Source organism: Sceloporus occidentalis, unplaced genomic scaffold, assembly GCF_023333645.1.
Source record: "Sceloporus occidentalis isolate IW3139 unplaced genomic scaffold, rSceOcc1.0.p SCAF_57, whole genome shotgun sequence".
Classification (NCBI taxonomy): Eukaryota; Metazoa; Chordata; class Lepidosauria; order Squamata; family Phrynosomatidae; genus Sceloporus; species Sceloporus occidentalis.
The window spans coordinates 2,540,982-2,560,469 of NW_028317037.1; the positions used below are offsets into that span (position 1 = coordinate 2,540,982).

Here is a 19,488-nt window from a genome sequence, read left to right on the forward strand (position 1 = left end):
AGCTGCTTCGGGTCTCTTTGGAGGTTTGCTATTTAAATGATGCATGGGTCCTAAGAGTCTGGAGGTCGCGCCAAAGCCACACTCCATTCCTAAGCACTGGAGTGCAGCTTTGGTGCAGCTTCCGGATTCTTAGGATGCATGCATCATTTAAACAGCATTCCTCCAAAGAGACCCGAAGCAGCTTTATTTTGGCAGTCTGTAACAGGCCGTAGTTTCTTTTTCTCTCATACAAAAGGAAAATATGGAGGGAGAGGAGAGAGAGAAAGAGAGAAAGTGAAGTGGGAGATTAATAGAGAGAAAAGCCGTGGGGATAGAAACAGAAAAATCAGCGAGGAAGAAAAATTGTGAGAGAAACAGATCCTCACACACAAAGAAGCAAAACAGCAAAGGGATGAGGTGTGTGATGACATGTATGTGCCCATGAAACACTATGTGTGTTGTGATCAGTGGTGTGACACTGAAAGTCAGGCCTTTGCTTAGATGTTCGAGTAATTGTTTGTATATGATGTGAAAAGGGCTGATGTGAAAGTGTAAAGGCAGGATTACTGCTGAACATAAAGAAAACAAAAATAGCGACTATGGAGAAACTGCATAAATTCAACTTAGACTGTGAGGAAATCACAATAGTTAAAGAGTTCTTGTACCTTGGATCAAGCATTGATCAGAATGGAGACTGCAGTCAAGAAATCAGAGGAAGACTAGTAATGGGGAGGGCAGCAATGAAAGAACTAGAGGAGATCCTAAAGATAAACAACTGAGCACTAAAACTAGAACCGTCCAAGTCATGGGATTCCTCATCACTTTATACACATGTGAGAACTGGGCAGTTAAGGCAGCCAAGAGGAAGAAAATCAACTCATTCGAGATGCGATGGTGGGGAAAAGTGCTAAGGATCCCATGGACAGCCCAAAAGCCAAACAAAGGGGTTCTAAAGCAGATCAAGACAGAACTCTCTCTGGAAGCCAAGATGACTAAATTGAGCCTGTCGTACTTTGGACACATCACAAAAAGGCATGACTCATTAGGAAGGACAATGATGCTAGGAAAAATAGAAGGTAGAGGAAACCGCATGCCCAATGGGTAGAGTCAATAATCGGACCTGAATCTGCAGGACCTAAGCAGAGAAATGGAGGACAGGGGTCTTGGAGATGTCTCATCCACAGGGTCAGCATGAGTCGGGGGCCTTGGGACCAGTTTAAGGGCGGTTAACAACGTGTATAGGATGTTAAAATGACAGACTCTAGTCTGTAAACAGTACGATGTAATCTGATTTCCTTATTCAGCTTCAAGACCAGGGAAGTGGCATTTGGAATGAAGGGAGGACCTCTAAATCTAGCTCCCAGGTTGCCAGGGGATTGCCAGAGTTTTGAGGTCCCTCCGTCTCCCTCCTCTTGGCTTTGGCCTAGATTTTGGCTCTTCTCCCCTTTCAAACAGAGTCCCCTCCCCCCAGGACTTCAGAGAAAACCTCCCCCCCAAAAAAAAATGCTGTTTCCTATGCTATTGAAGCCTATCCTGTGTGATGCTTTCTAATTGCTATTAGTATAGATTATTACTTTAGTTTATAAATCTGAATGGGGATTATGGGTGGTGGAATAGATTAGCAAGATGGAGGGGTGGGATTGGTTGCAGCTGGTTAGAACAGTTTTGGGAATGATAGCTTTTGCAATGTGTGAGATGTTGGCTGAAGAAAGTTGGGGTCAGGTATTAACAGAAAGCGTTAGTTTCTGGGAAGGGCAAAGGAGGCCTTGTTAGTGGGGCACAGACTGTGGGAATTGGAGGTGGGGGTAGGTATGGAAGAGGGTGATATTTTAGGTTTTGGGGTTTTAATGTATTGTTTGGATTGGAGTGGGCAGTTCTGGCTTAAACGCTGAATTTATATGTGTTCTCAATAAAGTTCTTTGCTGTTTCAACAAACTGGACTCTTTGATGCACAGAAGTTCTGAATCTGAATTTACCCAAACTGACCCTTTCTTCTCTCCTCAGTCCTCAGCTCCATTCCCAGCCATAAAAACAGAGGCAAACACACACACACACATACACACTCAGAGAGACAGAGCTATATGTACAAAGCAGAGCCTTCCCAGTCTTTCCCTCCTGAGTCCAGCTCCGCAGCTTGGGCTCCATTCCGGAATGAAGGAAAAAAGGCCGTAGTCCTTCCCTTCTTCCAAAGGCCGACAGTGGAATAAGCAGCAGCAGCAGCAAGAGCCTTGCGATCCCTGCACATGCTCAGGAAGGGACTTTGGAGCATCTGCGCATGCACACTCAGCCCCTGAAGCTGCTGCCCTCACAGCCTGCTCTGATGGAGGGAAGTGGGGAGAACCCTTGTTCATTTGGGGGAATGTTTGGGGGGGTCTTCTTGGGGGGGGTTGTTGTAAGAAGGAAGGAAACCCAGATGTCCTGTCCCTCTTTCCTTCCCCGCCCCCTCTTCGGGGGATTCCTTGGGGCCCAGGTGTTTGGGGGATTATTATGAGAAAAGAGGGCAGGGGGGACCCTTGGAGAGAGGCATGGCCATGGAGGGGAGGGGGATCCAAAGGTAAAAAGGGCTTTGAGGAGCCCCCTCCCTCCTGGAAGCGTAGTGGGGCAGAGGAGAGATCCTCCCTTCTGATGCCTCATTTGCGGAAGAGTTTTGTGCCACATAAAGAACATTACACAACATAGGCTTCTATAGCATTGGAAGCAACATTATTCGGCGGGGGGAGTTTTCTCTGAGGTCATGGGGGGAGGGAGCTCTGTCTGGGGGGTAGAGAAGAGCCCAAATTTAGGACAGAGTCAACAGGAGGGAGATGGAGGGACTCCAAAGCCCCTTCTGGGGAGACTCACACCCCCCTGGCAATCTGGGAAATAAGCTTAAAGGCCCACAGGATCCGGATTAGGCACCCCCTCCCCATATACATATCTTTTCCTTCTCAACAACTCTAAAGAGGAGGACCAGCAGATAGACCCACGGCCCCAGAAAGAATGCCTCCCGTTTCTGGGAACATGCTGAAAGGACCTTGTTCCCCCTTGAAGGGATGTCCGTTAAAAGAGGAGAAGGAAGGAATAAAGGAGTGAAAGTACCAAGGGAAGAGAAGCATAAAGGGACTGCTGAGGGGGGATCTGGGACTTGACTCAGGCACCTTCCCCCCCCCCCCCCGAACCCATTATTAGAGCCTTCCACAGCTCACTATGATGCTTTAAATGACTATTTCACAGATAATATCTCTCAGATAAGAGCCAAATTGGACGTCAGCATTATTGCGGAGGCTATAAGTGAGGTGTCCATGAATAAGATCATACTGGATCAATTTGAATCTGAGTACTGAGGATGTGGACAAGCTCCTTGGAAGTCTGAAGAGGAGAAGTTGTCCTCTCGGCCCTTGCCCTTTTTATATCACCTGAGATATATCATAAATGCATCTCTTAGGGAGGGCTATTATCCATCTTGCTTAAAAGAAGCGGTGTTACGGCCTCTTCCGAAAAAGTCCTCCCTAGATCCCTTGGAGATGAACAATTACAGACTGTTCTCCCATCTCCCATTTCTAAACAACGTGATTGAGAAGACAGTTGCTCTTCATCTCCCAGTGGGCTTGGATGAGACAGATTATCTGGACCTATTTCAAACTGGCTTCAGGATGGTATACAGAGTCGAGACTGCTATGGTCACCTTTGTAGATGATCTCAGCTTGAGTATCGATAGGGGAAGTGTGACCCTGCTGGTGCTTTTGGATCGCTCAGCAGCCTTCGATGGCCAACAACAGATGTATGTGTGCGTGTGTGTTTGTGCGTATACATATATGTATATATGTGGAGGCATCTCTATCTAAGTGCACTCACTGTGCTGTCTACTGTTGGAAGCCAATCTTATAAGAATCCACACAGCGTCCAGTCTTCAAATAAGAGCAGTAAGTTTATTCATCCATGAGCTACTGAGCACCGCCAGTTCCAGGAGAGTGAGATGAAGAAGAGAGAACCATCATTCCCTCTCCAACCCTCTTAATACTATATATATACTGCAGTTGATATCACTAAGGGCTTTGTCTTAAAGGTACTTTACATCAGACTCATACCTTTATGTGCCTACATATATATATATATATATATATATGGAATGTTTCAGTTCTATAGATCTTGCATACAACACCCATAGATACATCTATACATACCCATAGATATCTATCTGAACGTGTGCATGTGTACGCACATGTGTGTGTGTATATATATATATATATATATATAGAGAGAGAGAGAGAGAGAGAGATGCAAGCACAGGTACACATATATGTTGGGTCACACACACACACATATATACAAACACATTTATATATACTCTTCTACTTGAGTACAAGTTAAACATAAGCAAACGAATGGAGAAATATGGGGGTACATATGCATGCACATGTATGCACCTGAACATGTATACATCGGCCATGTTCTGTTGAACATCAGCATGTATATATAATTATAATTGCATATACGTTTACTTCCGCTCATAACAGCATAACTGCCCTGTGATTATTGTAATTGGAATTTTTATACTTTGTGATGTTTTTATGATATGTATTTTACACGTGATTTCCTCCTGAGGACACTCTGAGGGCTGCCATTGGCTGGAATCCCTGTCCCTCCCACCATCCCTGGCCCTGATTGGCTGGAATCCCCTTCCCTCCCACCATCCCTGGCCCTGATTGGCTGGAATCCCCTTCCCTCCCACCATCCCTGGCCCTGATTGGCTGGGATCCCAGTCCCTCCCTCCATCCCTGGCCATTTTGTATTCTGGCAGCCATTTTGTGCTGCTTGTTCCAGAGCTTTCTCTGAGGCCTCAGTTGAACAGAGGTATCTCTTTCTCTCCTGAGGCTCCAGAGTCAAGGAGGCCAGGCTTCTTGGGCCAAAAGGAAGGAAATGTGTCCCTTTGTGCCTCTGACTCTCCATTTTGGGGAGAAGAAGGAAGGAAGGAAGGAAGGAAGGAAGGAAGGAAGGAAGGAAGGAAGGAGAGACTGGGCCAGTGGGGAGGCTGGGCTTTGGGGGCTGGGAGAAAGAGGTAGAGCAAGAGACACTCCCTTTGGGCCCTAGCTGGGGAGGGTCCTTCCGTCCTTGCCTCCCCCTTTGGGAAAGGAGATCCCCTCAGCCCCCTGGACTCACTCCTGCCACTCATTCCTAGAATGGCTGGGACTCAGAGGAGTTTCCTAGGCATTGTCACCTTCTGCCCTCCATGGCCATTGGCACTGACCTTTTCCCCATTGCCTTCCCTCCCTCAGCCCTTGGACCTCCTCCTCCTTCGCACTCAGAGCAACCCTTCTCTACGGCTGAGGAGACGGACTCTGACCCAGGGAAGCTCCAGCTGTAAAGAACTGCAGGAGCGGCCTTTCTGGGGCTGCAGGAATCAGCCATAAAGGATTACAGAAGAGCCCTTTCTGAAGCTGCAGAAGTCAGTGTCCTTGTACTGAAGGTAGGCCTTTATTCCTGGAGCTGGAAGAGGACCTTTGTTTAAATACTTCAGTCCAGGATTGTGTGGAAGGGCTTCAGCTGAGAGACTGAGCCCATGCTTTGCAGGCATAAAGCCCCAAATTCAGTTTCTGGCAGCATTGTCTTTCCAGAAGGTGGAAGTGAGATTTCCAGACCCCAGACACATGGTCCTTTGTGTGGGGAATATATGTTTGTTGTTTACTAGAGCTTTGTGAGGTATTTGTTTTACTGAGTTTATAAAATGAATTTACATATGTCCTCTCTTCCCAAAAATAAGCATAATCCAGGATGCAGTCTTTAATCTTAAACCTATACATTTATAGAATTTTATTGTATCAAGTGGTGTGCATACCTTTTAAAAATATACTAAAAGAAGAGAAAATGAATGTGATTTTGACAATGGGTCTGTTCAGAAACACTGCACACAAAGATACAGATAAGGATTTCTGGATGGCCTCAGCAAGCAGAGAGAGGAGGTGCACACCTCATGCCCTAGCTATGACTGACAGACAGAAACACAGCAGTTAAACTTAGATAAACACTCTCATTTGTAATAATGAAATGATTATTTTCACCAGTGTCAAAATGGGGATGGGGGCATGATGAGGGGAGGCTGTGGATCAGATCCGTAAAGTAGTGCATATCTTATCCAGTCCAGGAGCTAGATCTTCTCTTCGTGGGACATAAAACAGGTCCTCCTCCTCCTCCTCTACATGAAAGAGTAGTCTAATTCTCATCCATGACTTTGAAACAGCATTTCATCATTTTAAAAAACCTGAGGTGGCATGAATCCTGTCGGTTAACCCTAGAGATTAGACCCACTGAACCCATAAGTGACTGGCGAGTCAACCTATAGGTAAATCCAACTGATTCAGTGATTCTCCTCTGATCAGGACAAAGCATAGTATAGGTTCCAGGTTAGGATTTAGTCCTGCATGCGGAAATCAGGTGCTCTCTTCCCATCAGGTCAATCCTCTGATGCCCCCCAACCTTGGGAGGAGGGCATGATACAATGCAAGGGGAGCAAGAAGAGAAGAGAGAGCTCCTTTCCTGCCCTGCCTGACCAGGGGCCTCTCTGGGGGATGGAGGGCAACTGGTTTGGGAGAATGAGGGGCCCACTAGACCACACAGCCTGACTCAGCAAAACCCTCCACGCTGCAGTGTTGTTCTGGGTGGAATGAGGCTACAACTGGCCATTCACTGACCCAGGTCCTACCATAGAGTTGTGGATGCCATCCCACATGGCCATTCCATGCCTGCTGAGAGTGTCAGGTGCGAGGTATTAGAGAAGCATCCAGCTGTGTTTCTGTAGCCAGAAGCAAAATGAAGACATCTTCCTCTGAGGACCACTGGGTACTTCTGGAAATGATGCACTCATTTCACATCTAGCTACAGGGACATAGACAAGGCCCTTTCCAATTCCCCATCCCCTGATTCCCCACCACTCTCACAAGGCATGGAATAGCTGTTGTGTAAGGGAACTGCAGTGAATCTATGCTAGGTCCAGGGGGCTTTGTTTGGTGCAGAGGGAGGAAGGGGATACCCACCTCTGCATCGGCCCAAAGGAGGCATATATAACCTGCGCATGTCATCAGTAGGATGCCGTTCTCTGTGTCTTTGAGCGCTGCCGGGTTTCTTACCAAGCCTACCCTAACCCTGGTCCCTTTTGTCAGGAACTTCATCTCGGCCTCTTCGTACACGGCTTTGGGCCTCTCTTTCTGGAAGTGACCCAAGTGCAAGACCACCAGGACCCCTGCCCACCTGATGGCTGACACAGAGGCCAAGCGGAGGGAGTTGGGCTCCAAGAGAAAGAGGATGCAGAGGTACAAGAACTCTTTGGTGAGTCTGGGTTCTTGACTATTAGTTTCATCTGTGTCAGTGCTGGGCCAGTTCATGAAAGCAAGTGGAGAATATACTCTCCCAATTTAGCAGAGACAGTCCTGGTTAAGCCTCTCTCACCCCACTTTTTCAGGGACTTTTAAAAATACCCCATCCCACTTTCCCCCTTCTCAGCTCACTTCAGTTCCTGAGTGCCATTCAGTTTGCAGCCCATCAACTCAAAATTGCGGAGAGGAGAGGAAAGAAGGAGGCAGGATATGCCCTTCCCAAGAGGCTGAAGCAAAAGCAAACTGATGTGCCCTTCCTAGCTTGTGTGATCTTCCTCATAAACAACTTTGGCCATCTTCACCCCCTTCTGGATTGCTTGTCCATATATGTCTTGCTTTTCCAATCTGCGAAATGTTGGGGGATATGGGAGAATGTCTCTGGATCTAAATTGGGATTGGGCCCAGTGGCCCTTATTTAAGATGACGTTTGCCTCTGAAATTTGGCAAGAAATATCTAAATGCACCACAATTCTTTGGTGGCTAAATGTACTATATGTGCTGGGATAGTGAGTATCCTAATCCATCCTCAATATCCCAGCCAAAATTTAATGTTTATTTCCTGGACTGATTTCTGAAGTGATGAAATACTAATATTTCGGATGCACCATGTGCTTTCCTCCCCTTTTGCTTAGTCACTCTCTGGATGAGGGCTATTTTCTATTTCAGGTGACCTTTGCAGATGTGGCAGTATATTTCTCCGAGGATGAATGGAATCTGTTGACAAAGAAACAGAAACATTTGTACAGTTATGTAATGATGGACAATTATGAGAATGTGGCTTCTGTAGGTAAGGAAGCTGAATCCATTGCTCTTTCTATAAAGACTGAGGGTCCTTTTATCCTATATTATTATGTTTCTATGGTTCCACTAGAATAATAGAATCATAGAGTTGGAATAGACCACAAGGGCCATCCTGTTCAACCCCCTTCTGCCATGTAGGAATACACATTCAAATCACCCCCAAGAGATGGCCATCCAGCCTCTCTTTAAAGACATCCAAATGAGAGAACTCCACCAGACTCTAAAGGAGTATATTCCACTGTCAGAGCTCTTACTGTCACAAAGTTCCTCCTAATGTTTAGGTGGAACCTCTTTCCCTGTGTCTTGCATCTATTGTGGTGTCGCCTTTTCTCTGTAGCAACAAAAAGCAAGCTTGCTCCATGTGCAACATGACAACCTTTCAAATATTTAAACTTGGATATAATATCCACTCTTTATCTTCTTTTCTCCAGGCTAAACATAACCAGCTCTTAAAAGTGTTCCTCACAGAACTTGATAGTTCCCAGACTCTACACCACTTTGGTTGCCCTTCTTTGGGCATGCTCCAATTTGTCAACATCCTTTTTGAATTATGGGGCCCAGAACTGGACACAGGATTATTCCAAGTGAGGGCTGACCAAAGCAGAATAGAGTGGCACTATTACTTCCCTTGATCTAGAAACTATTCTTGCATTGATGCAGCCTAGAATCACTTGGGCCTTTGTAGCTGCCGCATCACACTATTGGCCCATGAAGAGATGAAAGGGCAACACAAAAATCCCTTTTTCTCTAATGTTTCTTTTCCAATCTGAGCTTGCTTAGTTCCATGGTTGATTCCAGAGGACCTTTATTACCTGATTGCTGGAGTCTGGGGAGGACACCCCCAAGTGCTATGCTTTTAGGGGAATTTCATACTTAGTTCAAAGGAGAGATTGGGGCAACAGGGACCTCAGTAGTTCCGGACCCCCCCCCCCCCCCGGCATTAGACGAATTCCGTATATTCCCAAGCCCTATTTAAATGAATGAGGCGCCATTAACCCTTATGAGGCATGCCGGCCCTTTTCCCAATGTGACTTTTAGTGTATGCTGAAATCCGTGTAAGGCATGCCCGCGTATGACGCAGGTGCACTCTACACTCAGGCACACATATATAGGTGTTCACGCACAAAAACAAGAACTAGGTAACAAAGGTGGGACTGGTGATGTTAGGCTTTGCTAATGGTAATACATAACCTAGACAGAACTTGATTCCAAGTGCTGACAGTCCAGAATGGTGAGAGAAATCAGTAACTCCCATGGCAAGTGTAGCTGGCAAGTGTACTGAGGTGTTTAGCAATGTAAACCAACAGAGTGTCTGTCTGCAACTGGACTGATGCTAATAAATATACCAACAGCCAGTTGGTATATTTGTACTGAAATTGTTGCTAGTGGGCAGAACTTGAGTTTCTATAAGGTTTAAATCGTTTCAGAAAGTTTCCTGGTTGGGGAAAATATGGTCCAAAATCAAATGGAATAAAATGGGTGCTTGGTACAAATACCTAAGACATAAGGGATTAGCACCCCAGTTCTCAGGTCCTTCTTGGCTCTGAATTCCAGTCCCGTTCACAAGCTAATGTACAACACAATGTGAGCACGATGCACCCAGATGCAGCTGATCAATAACATAGCAGAAATTTCCAGATACAGGTGTTGGTAATGCACTGACCACTTTTCACACTTAAAAATAAGTCACAGACACAGTTGATTTCATCTGAATCTTTGGAAGTTTTTTATCTTGAGTTGCAAAATAAAAAATATTTGCAAGCTCTCCTCTCTGACTTCCATCATGTTCACTGTCTCTTGTATAAACAACTACAATTCAATCCTATCCACAGCAATCCACATGTGACCTGTATACTGTATTGGTTGTGATTCATTTCCTGATGCTACACTATGAAGCGTCCTCTGCAGTTAGCTTGCATCATGCCATGTGCTCTGACTCAGCACTCTCTGGCCATCTCACAGGATATGATGCCACTTTTCAATCAAGATATTTTTACACATGTTTAAATGAATATTTATTCAACAGTCTGTATGACTATCTGCTTCTACTGATTACCTCAAGGTAGTTCCCCACAATCTCCTCTTTGCCAGCTCCTCTGAGTAAGGATATAATCATTTCATGGATTTGGGGCACCTGCACCAGAATCATGCTCAGGTCACCCACTCCAACTCTATTAATTTAATCTCAAATAGGGAGGCGTGAACGTAGGGCTAAATGTTGGGCTAACACTTTCCTCTCTTAACTCTGAATTTCAGTATTATCTGTCATTATTCTTCTTTACAGAAGAACTTGTCAGTCATGAGAGAGTCCACACATCAGAGAAGCCATACAACTGCCAGAATTGTGGGAAACATTTTACGTACAAGTCTATCCTTGTCATGCATCAAAGAGTCCATACTGGAGAGAAGCCATACAAATGCCAGCATTGTGGGAATTGTTTTCCTCAGCAGTCAACCCTACTGACACACCAGAGAATCCACTCAGGAGAGAAGCCTTACAAATGCCAGCATTGTGGGAACTGTTTTTCTCGGCAGTCCCACCTACTGACACACCAGAGAATCCACTCAGGAGAGAAGCCTTACAAATGCCAGCATTGTGGGAACTGTTTTTCTCAGCAGTCTCACCTACTGACACACCAGAGAATCCACACAGGAGAGAAGCCTTACAAATGCCAGCATTGTGGGAACTGTTTTTCTCGGCAGTCCCACCTACTGACACACCAGAGAATCCACTCAGGAGAGAAGCCTTACAAATGCCAGCATTGTGGGAACTGTTTTTCTCAGCAGTCCCACCTACTGACATACCAGAGAATCCACTCAGGAGAAAAGCCATACAAATGCCAGCATTGTGGGAACTGTTTTTCTCAGCAGTCTCACCTACTGACACACCAGAGAATCCACACAGGAGAGAAGCCTTACAAATGCCAGCATTGTGGGAACTGTTTTTCTCGGCAGTCCCACCTACTGACACACCAGAGAATCCACTCAGGAGAGAAGCCTTACAAATGCCAGCATTGTGGGAACTGTTTTTCTCAGCAGTCCCACCTACTGACATACCAGAGAATCCACTCAGGAGAAAAGCCATACAAATGCCAGCATTGTGGGAACTGTTTTTCTCAGCAGTCTCACCTACTGACACACCAGAGAATCCACACAGGAGAGAAGCCTTACAAATGCCAGCATTGTGGGAACTGTTTTTCTCGGCAGTCCCACCTACTGACACACCAGAGAATCCACTCAGGAGAGAAGCCATACAAATGCCAGCATTGTGGGAATTGTTTTTCTCGGCAGTCCCACCTACTGACATACCAGAGAATCCACTCAGGAGAAAAGCCATACAAATGCCAGCATTGTGGGAACTGTTTTTCTCAGCAGTCAAACCTACTGACACACCAGAGAATCCATACAGGAGAGAAGCCACACAAATCCAAGCAGTGAACGAACTTTATTTTTGTAAAGAAGGAATACAAAAATCTTTTTTCATTCCAGCAGTGCTAAGAAAAGGCCCTCATGATTTTATTTGTACGGTTTTTATGTCCATATGTCTGTTTATGTTATATTTTGTTAAGTTTAGGTTTTCATTGCTACTAGTATAGATAATCACTTTGGGTTATAAATTTGGCTGGGGATTATGGGCTGTGGTTTAGGTTAGTTAGACGGGGGGCTGGGATTTATTGCAGCTAGCTAGAATAGCAATGATAGCATTCAGAATTTGTGGGATGTTGGCTGAAGAAAGTTGGGGACCGGTAGTAACAGAAAGGGAGCTAGTTTCTTCGAATGTCTGGGGCAGGGAGAGATTGTGCGTGTGAGAAGGATGGCAAAGTGGGGCTGGTTAATAGTGGGGGATAGATGATGGTAATTGTAGGTGGGGGCTAGGTTTGATAGAAGGTGGAGTTTTAGGTTTTGGAGTTTCAGTATATTCTTTGGCTTGGGGAGGCAGTTCTGGCTTAAACACTGAATTTCTGGCTGTGTTTTCAATAAAGGTCTTTGTTATTTCAACACATTGGACTCTTTGATGCACAGAAGTTGTGAATTTGCACAAAACTGACCCTTTCTTCTCCCCTCAGTCCTCAGCAACATTCCCAGCCATAAGAACAGCAGAGGCAAACACACATACATCTATATATATCTATATCTATATACATACAGTATACACAGAGAAGCTATTTCCAAAGCAGAGTCTTCCTTTCCTGCCTTTCCTGGGCACCACTGTGGCCTCTTCAAAATCTCCTCAAAAGAAGGAAAGGAGGGAGGAATAAGGAAGGAAGGAAGGAAGGAAGGAAGGAAGGAAGGAAGGAAGGAAGGGGAGGCTGCTGAACCCCCGGCGCGCTCCTTCCCTTCCCTCAAAGGCTGCCAGTGGAGTAAACAGCAGCAGCAGTAAGGCCCTGGTGATCCCTGCACATGATCAAAAGGGGCCTTTGGATGTATGTGCGAATGCGCAGTCTCAGATTTTAAGGCAACTATTGACGGTGCTGAACCATATCCCTCAAACTCAGCATCTTAGAGGGTATTAAAACTGAGAACAGGTTGACATGGAAGCCAAGACCCATGATTGCTCCTGCATTCAACTATGTTCCAGACTGCAATCTGCCGTGTCCATTGGACCTCAAGGGGAGCCACCGAGAGCCAAACAAGCTCCCTTTCTATAGCCCTGTCCTGGGTTTTCCGTCGGGGTCATTGGATTCCATGGTAAAAGGCCTGGCAGGAAAGTAGCTGAGGCTTACCTTCGCCAAAGTATAGTTTCCTGCTTGTTGGAATAAGCTTTCAAGCACTTGCCGATGTGGTCGCCTATCTCAACAGACAGCTGAGCATAAGATTCTCCAGTTCTTCCACCAAGTGCCCCTTGCCTGGGTTGTCCAGATCTTGTATGGCCTTCCTGACTGGCTGCATCTTCTCTTCGCACTGAAGAGGGGAACAAACAGAGAGGAGCCATGTGAAAGTGAAGGGTGGGAGGGAAGGTGGGAGGAATTTTTTTAACTTGCCTATTGCTTTGGACAGCTAAGTAAAGAGGAAAATCAGCTAATCTAAAATGTGATGCAGGAGAAGAGTTCAATAGATACTCTTTTCTGCATGTTTTCAGCATGATATGAGTGGCAGAAAACGTACAATGTCAAATGTTTCCTGGTTATATACTCTTCCTCCTCTTCTTCCTCCTGTTCCGCAATGGCTATGGCCTCACTCCCAGCTGCAACGTAGACAGGGCCCTGTGGTGGGTTCCCTTTATCTCCAACTTTGGCCTCACTGTCTTTGGCCAGTGAAAGAAGAAAGTTGGGCAGATTAGTCCTAAAGCAAAATTAGGGATGTGACAAAATCAGGGATCTGACCATTGAAAGAAAGGAGGGGAAGAAGGTGTGACATTGCCTTGTTGTGGTTCTGCTGCTGGTGGTGCTGGTGTGTCTCCAAGTCATTTTGGACTAATGGAGACCCAAAGATGCTTTTGTTCATTCTACATTTTGTATTCTAAGCCACCTTGAGACCCACCCATGGGAGAAAGATGGGATGAAATGTAATAAATAACACAACCATACAGTTAAAAGAAAGTACAATAGGAATGAATGAATAGGAATCATAGAATCATAGAATCGTAGAGTTGGAAGAGACCACTAGGGCCATCCAGTCCAACCCCCTACGATGCAGGAAATCCAAATCAAAGCATCCCTGACAGATGGTCATCCAGCCTCTGCTTAAAGACCTCCAGAAGGATGCTTTCAGGTGAGATCAACCAGTCCAACTTGTGATGCCTTCACAAAGCAGGAGTAGGTTCCACTGTAAGGAAGACAGTACTCAAAACACTAACATAAAATAGGAAACAGGCAAACTAACCCAGAGAAATGCTCTTGTCCTGAGGTCTCTCCTCCTTCTCTCAGCCTCAACTGACTCAACTCCCACCTTGGACAAGATTCTCAGTTCTTTCCAGGGAAACCAACCAAAGAAACACATTCTCCTTGGTTCCATCTGACCACTTCTCCATGAGTCCAATGACATGGGTTACATTTCTCTTAATAGGATGATTTCAACTGCTTTTTAACATTTCACAGTCATCTCTCAGGATCCACAGATTCTGCATCTCAATATATCCCCCAAAAGCCAACCCTGATTTTGCCATTTTATGTAAGGCACATCATACTACAACCCCATTGTTTGTAATAGGACTTAACATCCACGGATTTTGGTTACTTCATGGGGTCCTGAAACCAAACCTCAGCAGATACTGAGGTCAAACTGTAAATAATCTTCAAATTCCACCATACAATCAATAAAATTACAATTCAAACATACATCACACTTGTTCTTATTTTTGTTCTTCTTCTTCTTATTATTATTACTGTTCAGATGACACATGCATTTTAAGAGGCCAGAAGCTGCACCAAAGCTGCGCTCCTGTCCTTAGGATTGTAGTGTGGCTTTGTCATGGCTTCTGGCCTCTTAGGACACATGCATCATTTAAATAGCATACCTCCAAAGTGACCAGAAGCAGCTTTATTTTGGCCTGTCTATATCGGCTCTAAGTAAGATAAATTACAATACAGATAAGAAAAAGGAAAAATGGGCTAAAATGAGGGTGGAGAGGCTGAGGGGAGAACCTCTATCTATGCAAGGTAGCCAAGGTATTGGTAGCAATAAAAGTGTCAGTGACAGTGAAAAGCCCTAATCTGGAAAGGCCTGCTGAAAGAGATCTGTCTTAACAGCCTTTTTAAAGGCTTCTAAGGTGGAGATATGATGGATCTCTTCTGGCAGGTCATTCCAAAGACTAGGAGTGGCAGAATAAAAGGTCCTCTGGGTTGTTGTAGCCAATCTAGTCTTCTTAGACTTTAGGAGAGTTTTTCCAGTGCAGGGAGGATTGTGTGGAAGAAGGCACTCCTGCAAGTAGTCTGGACCCAAGCCATGTAGGGCTTTAAAGGTTACAACCAACACCTTGTATCTTGCCCAGACACTAATGGGCAGCCAATGGAGGGATTTAAGATCCGGTGTAATGTGGGCAGTTCTAGAAACTACAGACTACAAATTCCATGATTTCACAGGATGTTGCTATAAAAATTGAATTCGGACCAGTGTTGCATGCAATGTAACTTCCTAGAGCACTTGCCCCCATTCTATAGGAAGGGCGATGTGTCCTTACCCACAGAGGACACATTTTCATAGGTTTCCATCATCACCTCGTTGTACAGAAATTTCTGCTTTGGACCCAAGAGTGGCCATTCCTCCTCTGTGAAGAACACTGCCACATCTCAAAAGGTGATCTGCAATAGAAAGCAGCCTTCGCTGAAAGACAAAGGATTGTAAATAACACCCCCATTGCATCCTAGTCAGTCAAATTCCCAATGGCTCCACCACAAAAAAGGAGGTCTGGGCACTAACCTGTCCGGAGGTCTTCTTTCCTCCAGTTTCTTCCACAAAGGAGGAATTGAGGGTTGTTTCTCTTCTCTTCCTTCCTTTGGAAGCCATCTTGGTTCTTTCCACACCTGCAGAAAATACAAAGTGTTTTTATGTGCACACATTTATGCAATCTTTCATGGACCACAGAAAATACAATTCAACAGCACTAAGGGCAAATCAAACCTGAACCTTCCCTAAAATTCAAAATAAATCCATTGGAAAGCAGGATATTAATTATTGATATTATTATTATTATTATTACTATTATTAGTCTTGCCTCCAAACCCTCAGAAAGAGAATATTGTGAATACTGAAAGACTAAGACAGTTCACTGGGCCTTTCGGGGCGTAGAGACCAGCATCGTTGGCTGGCATGAGGGCGAAGATGGAGTCTGCACAGCGCACTCCCTGACTCTTCCCGCATGTGTGATGCTGCACATTGCACCATATCACAGGTGACATCACGGTGTTCTTCTGGCACTACATCCTGATGATGCAGAAAAGGAGTGGAGAAAAGCCACACCATTGGCGGATATGGCACTTTTTCCCTGGCGCAGAAAGGAGCTCCTTTTTGCCCCACGGAAAGGCCACATCAGGGCCACAGCGTAGCTTTATCATAGTGGAAAAAGGAGCTGCAAAAAGTAGCGTGTTTGTCGTGGCCCTGATCTGGCGCTAAAAGGGGCGGCCTGTACATCCCCTTAATTTCCAGAAAATGGGGCTAGGATTGGAGTCCTAGGGTTGGCCCCAGCCTTTATCACTCCCAAAGATGTCAAGAGGAGGAGGAATGGGTAGGACTCATGGGTCTGATTGATTTTAATGGGTCTATTTTTAAATTTTTTCTTCCAATAATCTACATAAAATCATAATGTATAGATAGACAGCAATAACAACAACCATAGCAATTGCAATATTTAAATGTCTATATTTAATGTTTCCCATTGCCTTCCCCTAAGGCTGAGAGAGTGTGGCTTGCCCAGTCACCCAGAGAGTATCTATGTTGGAGATGGGATTCAAACACTGATCTCCAGAGTTGTAGTTCCACTATGCTCAAACCACTAGGCCACACTGGCTCCTATATCATGGACATCATTTCACTGGACCATTGTATGCCATGGACTTGGGCAGCTTCCTCATCCATGGAGGTCATTTTGCAAGCCCCCTTCTCCTCCTCCATTTCCAGGCCCAGCTCCTTCTGCATACCCTCCATCTCTCCCAGTTTGGCAGGGACCCTCCCCTTGTTCATCCTCTGCCCTCCCATCTTTTCAGCTGCTCTTCAAAGGTCACAGTTTCCTCCTCCTGCTGCCATTTCTCCCCTTCTCTTCAGCTCACTGCCATTGCTGCAAACTGAGTCCAAAGGGCAAAAGGAGTTTGCCCTCCATGAAGACAGTGAAGGAGAAAGGAGAAGAGGGGCCCTTCCCAGCGGCTCAGGCAAAGGCAAACAGCTGCAGCCTCTCCTAGTTTGCCTCTCCTTCTTCAGAAAAGACCTTGCAGTCTTGATCATATTCTGAGGTTGTTTGGTCCCAGCCTCCCTTTGATTCTCTTGGATCCCTCTCCAAATTCTCAGGGCCCCACAGAGACTCCCAAGAGAGGAGAGGAGGCCTGGCAGCTGGAGAAGAGGGGAAGAGGAGGGGGGCTTCCTTGCTTCCAGCCCCCAAAGGCTGCCTCCCTACAGAAGACCCTCCAGACCCCATCCTTGGCTCCAAAATGGGGGCTCTTCCCTTTAGCCATCCTTCTCACAGAAGACCCAAATTTGGGGGTCCCCCATCACCCTCTCGAGGCTCCCACCTTTCCTTCCCTGCCAAGGAATCCCAGAAGGAGCTCTTCTTCTTCCTAAGCAGCCAACGGTCAAAGCCACCAGCCTTCTAGAACCCTATTCAGGCTCCAAGCCAACCGCCAGCCTTTCCCAGAATTCCACGCTCTCCCTCCTCCCAGCGGAGGAGACCGGGAGACGGAGCAATGGGTGCAAACTCCAGGAAAAGAGGGTTTATTGTCTTAAACTTGTAATTCCAGTTGTGTCCCTTTATGAGGGAGAATGAGATTATTATTATTATTATTATTATTATTATTATTATTATTATTATTATCAACAACAATTATGATAATTAGTGTCTTGTTCCCAAAACCACAGAGCCTTGTGAAATCTCAAAGACTGTGTTTATCACACGGAGGTTTTTGCAGCTCTATGCAGCTCAGATCCGAAGCCACTGCGGGTCCAATGATGCGAATTCAGGCGACAACGTTTTGTGTTATCACACGCGATTCCTTTCTATGGGGCTCCTTCCGTGGGGCTTCCGAAGTGATTCCAAAGTGACCCCTCATTTTGCTGAAATCGGTAACAAGCGAATGCACAGAAATCGCTTCCAAGCTCACTCCGATTCCACTCCGAATTGGTCTGGTGTGGAATGCAGCTTCGCTTCTGCTCTGTTTCACCACCGCAAACCCCCCGGTTGCAAATTTCCCATGATGCAGCGCTGCAATTCCCCCCATTTCCTTCCGGTGCTCCTTTCACTTTAAGGGCAACCAGGGGGGTGCGTTGTTCGCTCCATTGTTGCTGGGATAAGGCTGAAACCTTTCGTGGGGAATAGGCAGCCAATGGGAGTGGAGGAAAGTCCAGGTAATGGGAAGGAGGCCACACCCCCTCAGGAATGGGGAGCCAATGGAAAATGACATTAGTCCCCATAGACTAATGTTTTAATCAATAAAGAACATTCCTAATACAACGCTGCCCTCTGGTGGATACTCAGGGCACTGCAGCCTCTTTGGGCTTCTCACCAACTTCTATTCTGGAGCGCCACCTGGTGGCCACTCTTGGCAATTCACTAATAGCAGTTAACCACATTAAACAAGCACTGGGCCCCGGACAGAACCCCACTGGTCACTTCTCTCCAGGATGAAAAGGAGTCATTCTTGAGCACCCTTTGGGTTCGGCCGGTCAATCAGTTACAAATCCATGTAACAGTTGCCTTGTCTAACTTGTTTCATGTTTTTGTTTTATATGCTATTCAACATCTTTATCAATGACTTGGAGGACAGAATTGGGGACATGCTTATCAAATTTGCAGATGACACCAAATTAAGAGGAGTAGCTAATACCCCAGAGGACAGGATCAAAATTCAAAATGACCTGAATAGACTAAGAAGCTGGTCCAAACCTAACAAAATGAAATTCAACACCGAGAAATGTGAGGTACTGCATTAAGGGAAGAAAAATGAAATGCACAGATATAGGATGTGGGACACCTGGCTGAATGAAACTACGTGTGAAAGGGATCTAAGAATCAAGTAGGCACAAGTTGAACATGAGTCAACAGTGCAATGCAGCAGCTAAAAAGGCCAATGCGATTTAAGGCTGTATCAATAGAAGTATGGTGTCTAGATCAAGGGAAGTAATAGTGACACTCTATTCTGCTCTGGTCAGGCCTTACCTGGAATATTGTGTCCAGTTTGGGTGTCCCAATTCAAAAAGGATGTTGAGAAACTGGAGCACCTCCAAAGGAGGGCGACTAAAATGGTGAAGGATTTGGAAACCACAATGGGACAGTCTCAAAGCTTCAGGCAAGGAGCATCAGACTGAAGTCACAATGGGACAGTCTCAATGCTTCAGGCAAGGAGCATCAGACTGAAGTCACAATGGGACAGTCTCAATGCTTCAGGCAAGGAGCATCAGACTGAAGTCACAATGGGACGGTCTCAATGCTTCAAGCAAGGAGCATCAGACTGAAGTCACAATGGGACAGTCTCAATGCTTCAGGCAAGGAGCATCAGACTGAAGTCACAATGGGACGGTCTCAATGCTTCAGGCAAGAAGCATCAGACAGAAGTCACAATGGGACGGTCTCAATGCTTCAGGCAAGGAGCATCAGACTGAAGTCACAATGGGACGGTCTCAATGCTTCAGGCAAGGAGCATCAGACTGAGGTCACAATGGGACAGTCTCAATGCTTCAGGCAAAGAGCATCAGACTGAGGTCACAATGGGACAGT

General features: G+C 45.7%; 1 protein-coding gene across 1 annotated transcript; it reads left to right on the top strand.

The window, feature by feature from the left end:
- The first annotated feature begins 6,683 nt into the window (after positions 1 to 6,683).
- Positions 6,684 to 11,603, top strand: LOC149287701 (uncharacterized). The gene is made up of 2 exons (XM_089492561.1): positions 6,684 to 6,714; positions 10,414 to 11,603. Exons 1-2 carry the CDS (start codon positions 6,684 to 6,686, stop codon positions 11,565 to 11,567), a joined length of 1,185 nt encoding a protein of 394 aa, XP_089348687.1. The 3' UTR covers positions 11,568 to 11,603.
- Positions 11,604 to 19,488: the final 7,885 nt, after the last annotated feature.